The 7,633-nt window shown below is 49.8% G+C and overlaps 2 protein-coding genes across 2 annotated transcripts in view; one reads left to right on the top strand and one right to left on the bottom strand.

The window, feature by feature from the left end:
* Positions 1-1,188: 1,188 nt before the first annotated feature.
* Positions 1,189-2,968, top strand: LOC310806904 (uncharacterized protein). The gene is made up of 5 exons (XM_083673188.1): positions 1,189-1,294; positions 1,903-2,226; positions 2,388-2,438; positions 2,519-2,624; positions 2,841-2,968. Coding segments are annotated over exons 1-5 (537 nt in total). The 5' UTR covers positions 1,189-1,239; the 3' UTR covers positions 2,842-2,968.
* A 3,319-nt stretch (positions 2,969-6,287) lies between these two features.
* rgmb (repulsive guidance molecule BMP co-receptor b) overlaps positions 6,288-7,633 on the bottom strand; it is an 8,402-nt gene continuing 7,056 nt past the window's right edge. Inside the window, exon 3 of the mRNA XM_083673173.1 lies at positions 6,288-7,260. Within this exon, the coding sequence (XP_083529299.1) occupies positions 6,490-7,260 (771 nt within the window). The 3' untranslated portion in view covers positions 6,288-6,489. The remainder of the gene's footprint in view (positions 7,261-7,633) is intronic.

The raw sequence follows: 7,633 nt of genomic DNA on the forward strand, positions 1-7,633 counted from the left end.
TGTGTGTGTGTGTGTGTGTGTGTGTGTGTGTGTGTGTGTGTGTGTGTGTGTGTGTGTGTGTGTTTGTGTGTGTGTGTGTGTGTGTGTGTGTGTGTGTGTGTTAATGGAAATTGTGTCAGAATTAGCCTCAGAGTGTTTATTTAGATTTTCCAGTCGATGTTAGTAAATCTAGCAGCTGATGTTGGTGTGTGTAGTCAAATGTGTTGGTATTTATAGCTGTCCATATTTAAACTGTCATCAGGTCTGCTGTGGAAACCAGGTGGTTTATCCACACACCCTGACAACAACTACTTATTGTCCAAGGTGAAAGCTTATTAGGATAGCTTATAGTATTATAGTACACAAAATGTATACACATTTTGTCTTTGTGTGTGTGTGTGTGTGTGTGTGTGTGTGTGTACAGGTGTAACCTAGTGCAGATGTGTTGCTCACTGGGTCTGTCTCTGATATGATCCAACTCTGACCTCAGATCTAACAGCCCTCTGCAGGTGTGTCCCCTGTGGTTATCTGTTCATGTATCATGTTTGTGAACATGATACATAGTTCTGTAAATTCTGTAAAAGAGCAAAATGTGAAAGTGAAATGCTTTCTCTCTTTTTCCCCATCTGCATTCACCTCTCTCTCTCTCTCTCTCTGTGTCTCTCTCTCTCTCTCTCTCGCTCTCTGTCTCTCTCTCTCTCTCTCTCTCTCTCTCTCTCTCTCTCTCTCTGTCTCTCTCTCTATCTCTCTGTCTCTCTCTGTCTCTCTCTCTCTCTCTCTCTCTCTCTCTCTCTCTCTCTCTCTCTCTGTGTCTCTCTCTCTCTCTCTCTCGCTCTCTGTCTCTCTCTCTCTCTCTCTCTCTCTCTCTCTCTCTCTCTGTCTCTCTCTCTATCTCTCTGTCTCTCTCTGTCTCTCTCTCTCTCTCTCTCTCTCTCTCTCTCTCTCTCTCTCTCTCTCTCTCTGTGGGGAGATTCCATAGCGGTTGTGAGGTCACATGATTAGAAGCTGATAATCCCCCACAGTGCACTGCTGCCGAACTCAGTGACATATCACAGCCCTGTGGAATGTGACTCCCAGACACACACACACACACACACACACACACACACACACACACACACACACACACACACACACACACATACACACACACTGATGCACTCACACACACAAGCATACTCAGGACCACGCGACACAGTAGAATGTTCATCAGCCAGAGGGACCCCTCACACACCCACACAGACAGACAGACAGACAGACATGACAGACCCCTCCAGGATTCTCCTTTACCTCCACATCATCAGTCTGTGGACAGGTGAGTAGGGACCGATATTCACTAACTGTATCATTACTGATACAGGCTTGGCACAATTTGTTTTCTATTTGTTTGTTTTCTATCCATCAGTCATCATAAGATAAAGTAATCAATGCTCAGACCAGCGGCCATAGGCAGTTACAATGCTACAAGAAGGAATTTGTTTGTACAGGGGGGTAGTGGGGGTGAAGAGGTCTCTAGGGTTAGGGTTAGGGTTAGGGTTAGGGTTAGTACAGGGGGGTAGTGGGGGTGAAGAGGTCTTTAGGAGGGACTGTTAAGATGCATTGTTTCTTCTTTTACCCGTAATGTGAAGCTATTCTTTTTTTTTCCTCTTTTTTTTATATTGAGTTTTTCCAAATTGTATATCGAATAATTGTACAATGTCATGAATATGCAAAGCTATTATAACCATAGCATTTATGACCGGTGATTTCACTATATCTCTGCTCTGCTCTTCCTTCTCCTTCTCTCCACCTCTTTCCCTCACCCTCCCTCACTCTCCCTCACTCTCTTTGTCTCTCTGTCCTCCCTCTGCCCTCCCTCTGCCCTCCCTCTGCCCTCCCTCTGCCCTCTTGCCCTCCCTCCTGCCCTCCCTCTGCCCGGGGCAGGCCTAGTAGAGGGTTATCTGTTGGTGTCTCTGGCCCCTCCGGTGCACCTATCAGGTGAGAGGGTGGGCTGGACCCTGCTGGTGTGTGTGGTCACTGACCTGAGGAGGGGCCATCTGGAGGTCACCTGGAGGTCATCGTCGTCCTCCCAGGGTCACCTGGCTCCAATCAGCTCCCCCTACAGTGTGGCCAGGGACCAGCTGGCTGGTGGTCGTAGTGCGGTGGCGGTAGTAACCGTGGCGACCCACGAGTGGCCGTCGTACAGCTGCTCCGTGAGTCACCGTCGTCACGCCAACATCATCAGGAGGCATCACCTTACCTACACAGGTACGGCTGTGTGTGTGTGTGTGTGTGTGTGTGTGTGTGTGTGTGTGTGTGTGTGTGTGTGTGTGTGTGTGTGACCACACACCACATCACCTCCTTGGGATGTACAGGGCACATTAGAAAACACCTGGGTGAACCACATGAACACTTTTCTATTATTTCAGATGAGGACTATGGAAGCAGTTGCCGTGACCATCAAAATACTGTTCATGAAGGTAAGTGTAATCTTTAACACCTTCAAAGTTACCCACAACCTTTATCAACATGAATAACACTTCTGTGTTCCTCTCTGCAGCCATTGGCCGGTGGACTGACCACGTAATCCTCCTGGCCCTGAGGCTCCTCCTACTGAAGACCACCATCTTTAACACACTCATCACATCTTACGCTGTAATCAAGTGGTGAGACACAACTTTTAACCGGAACCGGAACTTTTATCCCTGACCCTCTCACTGCTCTTGCTGTTCTAAAGTGGCAGGACCCCTACAGTTGACTCAGGTGTCAGATTATAATCAAGATGGTCTGTTTTATCTCATGTATTTCTATGGTATATTTCTATGATACAGTGCTGGTCTGCTGCATTAATAGTGGACTAACAGTATGGATCTTTTTGTCAGATCGTCAGAGCTGGATGAGGAGATGATCACTTCTATAACCGGGGCTCCCATAACACGTCTGAAGGACAGACTGTGACCGCGACCGCGACCGCAGAGACAAGGGTGTCCAACATGGCTGGAGTCAGAGGACAGAGGACAGAGGACAGAGGACAGAGGACTCTACACTGACATCTCGAGAACATGTTCAAGGCTTGTGTGTGAATTCACAGTTTCACAGAGTTTGGGCGCGCTTCTCACAGACTTTACTCATCCGAGATCCCAGGTGTTGCGGCGTGTGTGTGTGTGTGTGTGTGTGTGTGTGTGTGAACATGGCAGTTAGGAGTGTTTGTGGGGTTAAACCTGCAGCGTTTGATCACTCATTCTGACCTCAGACAGATGCACGAACACACAAGCCACAGGCATGAAGATCCTCTGGTTACCACTAGGGGGAGGAAGAGACTTCCATAGTCACTGGACACTGGACAGACAGTCACTAGAAGGGTTTTAATTACTATCAAAAACATTGGGACCAGAACCCTGGGCTCCCTGCCTTGCCGTCATAGTGGTCCATGTGAATAAAGAACTAGGACATATACTGGTTTACCTGGTTACTCACTCTGACCTCATACACTTCCTGGTAAAAACACTGAGACCAGGGACAACAGCAGAGTGAAGAAGTGATGTATGGAGATGATGGACATTTTTCTTTGCTCTTCGAATCCTCTTGTTTCATTTCAAGTTGACCACAAAATGGTTGGGTCTGATTCTTGGGTCCGTCTACCTTTTGGCCAGACTTCCTTTTGTTCCTTTGTTGTTGTGGGAAAAAAAAGAAACGTAATGATCCACACTGGGTTTGTTTTTCATTTATTATTTTTTAAATAAAACACTTGCACACATTTTCTTTTTTTTCCAAGTTTTCTTTAGCGCCTCCATTTGAGTAAAACACTGACATAGCAACGGAGCACCACTAGGTGGCAGTACAATCACATCTGAAACTTTTTTTTTCCAACAGCAAGAGTATGGAGCTTAACTTCCTCTAAAAGGACACTACGTTTATAAATAAGTTAAGTATTTCAACATTGAGCCGTCAATCTTCACCAAACGGACACTCACACACGACTAAGATCACCTCGCCAGAGACAGACTGAGCATACATGTCCCATCAGACACTGGTTTGTAGTTTGATCTGAGGGCATCCATATCCCATCAGACACTGGTGTGTAGTTTAATCTGTGAGTCTGTGGCCTTCATCCCAGTGTTCAGTCTACAGTCTCGTCATCATGTCACAGTAGGGAGCAGCTTGTCTGCTCTGGCAGTAGGAGCAAAATAGAGTCTGTCTACAGTAGCAAGTTTACAAAGACATGGAGGAGAGGGGAAATGAAGGGGGGTGGGGGTAGGTTGGGGTTAAAGGTGGGGTTAGGTTGGGGTTAAGGGTGGGGTTAGGGTTAGGGGTGGGGTTAGGGGTGGGGTTGAGGTTAGGGGTTAGGGGTGGGGTGGGGGGGGTAGGGGTGGGGTGGGGTGGGGTGGGGGGGTAGGTTTAAGGTTTGGCTGTCATCATGTTTATATGATATTGGAGTGCTTCTATGGTAAGACCCCGCTGTAGGTGGCTGTCTTTGGTTGCAACATATGGAAAAGCTGATAGTCAAAGCTGTTTGGTAAGCGGGGAAAAACTCACTCAAAGCTGTTATAATGTCAGAAGGACTGAGAATGTTCACAATGGGAATAGACACGCACACACATACACACACATACACATACACATACACACACACACACACACACACACACACACATACACATACACATACACATATACACACACACACACACACACACACACACACACACACACACACACACACACACACACACACACACAGACACATGCATACACAGACACACACACACACAGACACACACACACACACTGAAAACATACACACACACACACACACACACACAAACTCACTCACACACACACACACACACTCACAGACACATGCACACACAGACACACACACACACACTGAAAACATACACACACACACACACATACACTCACACACACATACACACACAGTTAAATGAGAACAAAAAATAAAGTCAGAAAAATACTGCTGTGAAAGCATAAAGAATACATTCAACTGAGAACAACTCACACCTGGTTACCACTAGGGGGAGGAAGAGACTTCCATAGTCACAGGCTGCATCAACTCACACCTTCCTGACTTCAGAACAGGAACAGGAACAGGCTGCATCAACTCACACCTTCCTGACTTCAGGACAGGAACAGGAACAGGCTGCATCAACTCACACCTTCCTGACTTCAGAACAGGAACAGGCTGCATCAACTCACACCTTCCTGACTTCAGAACAGGAACAGGAACAGGCTGCATCAACTCACACCTTCCTGACTTCAGAACAGGAACAGGAACAGGCTGCATCAACTCACACCTTCCTGACTTCAGAACAGGAACAGGCTGCATCAACTCACACCTTCCTGACTTCAGAACAGGAACAGGCTGCATCAACTCACACCTTCCTGACTTCAGAACAGGAACAGGAACAGGCTGCATCAACTCACACCTTCCTGACTTCAGAACAGGAACAGGCTGCATCAACTCACACCTTCCTGACTTCAGAACAGGAACAGGCTGCATCAACTCACACCTTCCTGACTTCAGGACAGGAGCAGGCTGCATCAACTCAACTGCCTCTGGAATGTTGACTTTGAAACACATTTTCCAACTAGATGTGTTCCAGACTGGTTCACTGACAGAGAGAAAGAACTGCTGATGATACCGTTTCCAAAGCTGTGGTTATCAGAGGAGATGGGAGAGGTAGCGAGGCAGAGGGGGGAGGGGGGGGGGGGGGGAGGTAGCGAGGCAGAGGGGGGGAGGGAGGGGGGGAGGGGGAGGTAGCGAGGCAGAGGGGGGGAGGGAGGGAGGGGGGGGGGAGGTAGCGAGGCGGGGGGGGGGGGGGGGGGAACACTGGTGTGGATTTGCTAAAATCAAAATAAAGTGCTTCTGTCAAAACAAACATCCTCTGTCTGAGGTATAAAAACAATCACAACAAATCACACACAAAAAAACAAAAACAAAAAAAAACCGTAGCCATCCAGCACTCCTGAAGATGGTACACACACTATTTACAGTCTGGAGTGTGTACATCCAACGGGGCGGCCCCTGCATTCTGTATGTCACACACACACACGGTTGGTTGGTTGGTTGGTTGGTTGGTTGGTTGGTTGGTTGGTTGGTTGATTGGTTTCTGTATTGTCTCCACATAGAGAAAGGTCATAGGTCATCTCCAGACCGCCTGTCTGGTTCCACCGAGCAACGCTGGAGAATACAGGAGAGACACAGAGCTGGAGGACTGATCTGCAGCTGCAGGTGAGAGGCCGTGTGGGCAGGACCGGCCCCCACCTGCTGGGGGCAGCAACGAGCCTTTCCACATCAGTCTGCCTTTCCACATCAAACAATAGGAGAGCCAACAAAGGGCTGGGGGGGGCGGGGGGGGGGCTGTACCAGTGCTGAGCAAAGCATATAGACAAACACACACACACACACGCACACACACGCACACACATGCACACACATACACACACACACGCTTTCACATGTGCGCACACACACACACACACACACACACACACACACACACACACACACTATACCAGTGCTGAGCTGAGTGCACAGAGCACGAGTAGAACCAGCCTCGTGATAGGCTGAGAGGCGGGGTGAGAGGTCGCAGCAGAGCTGCGGGGGTAGATCCTCCATCGCTCGCGGTGAGGGTGGAGGCTCTCCATGTCCTTCAGGGCGCTGTACGCCGCTGCTGTGAAGTTAGCGTCCCCGGTGGTCAGGAGGTCAAACACACACGAGTGGAAATAAATATCCTGAACTTCCAGCTGTTCCCTGCAGCGTTCCCTCGCCCCCTCCACACTGAACCCCCGGGGGGCGCTGTAGGGGGCTGTGTGTGAGTATGTGTGTGAGGCCTGGCCCCCGCGTGGCTGCTGGAGCTGCAGGCCCAGGGCTGGGGGGGGCAGAGGGAGGGGCAGGGGGAGGTGTCCGCCGCGGTCGATGCGTTCCCCGGTGGGACAGCCGTTCAGGCAGAGCTGCAGGTCCTGCGTGGCGTCGTAGGCGTGGGCCATCTCTTCTGGCATGCGCACGGCCAGGGTCAGGTAGTGTCCCAGCTGGCGGACGATCACCGTCACGCCGATGTAGCCGGCATGGAGCTCGATGTGGCGCCCGGGGCTGCGTTCCGAGATCCACAGCGCCCGCACCTTCCCGGTGGTGCCGTCGGCGGCAGGGTTGGCAGAGTTGTGGTTGGGGTCGCCGCTGCTGATGGTACCGTCCACGAAGGCGGCAGGGAGGTCATCTGTCACCGCCTGGTACACCCTCTGGTCTGTACAGTCCTCATAGGGCTTAAAGATGATGGTGATCTGCAGAGGGAGAGAGAGAGAGAAAGAGGGGGATAGGGAAGGAGGGAGAGAGAGAGAGAAATGATTAGTGGCATGCAAGTCTCTCACACACACACACAGACACACACACACACACACACACACACACAAACACAAACACATACTACATAGGCCATTAGCTCTCCATGGACTGGCATTTCAGAAATGACCAAATTACTTTTTAACAAGGTGCAATTAGACACAGCTAAGCAAACACACCTACACACACACACACACACACACACACACACACACACACACACACACACACAAGGATGTGGGTCCAGAATGCAGGCAGGGCCAGCTGAAGGGTGTGGTGTTAGCATTAGAATTAGCGTTAGCAACAGAGTTCCGG

This window comes from Argentina silus (assembly GCF_951799395.1).
Source record: "Argentina silus genome assembly, chromosome: 7".
NCBI lineage: Eukaryota > Metazoa > Chordata > Actinopteri > Argentiniformes > Argentinidae > Argentina > Argentina silus.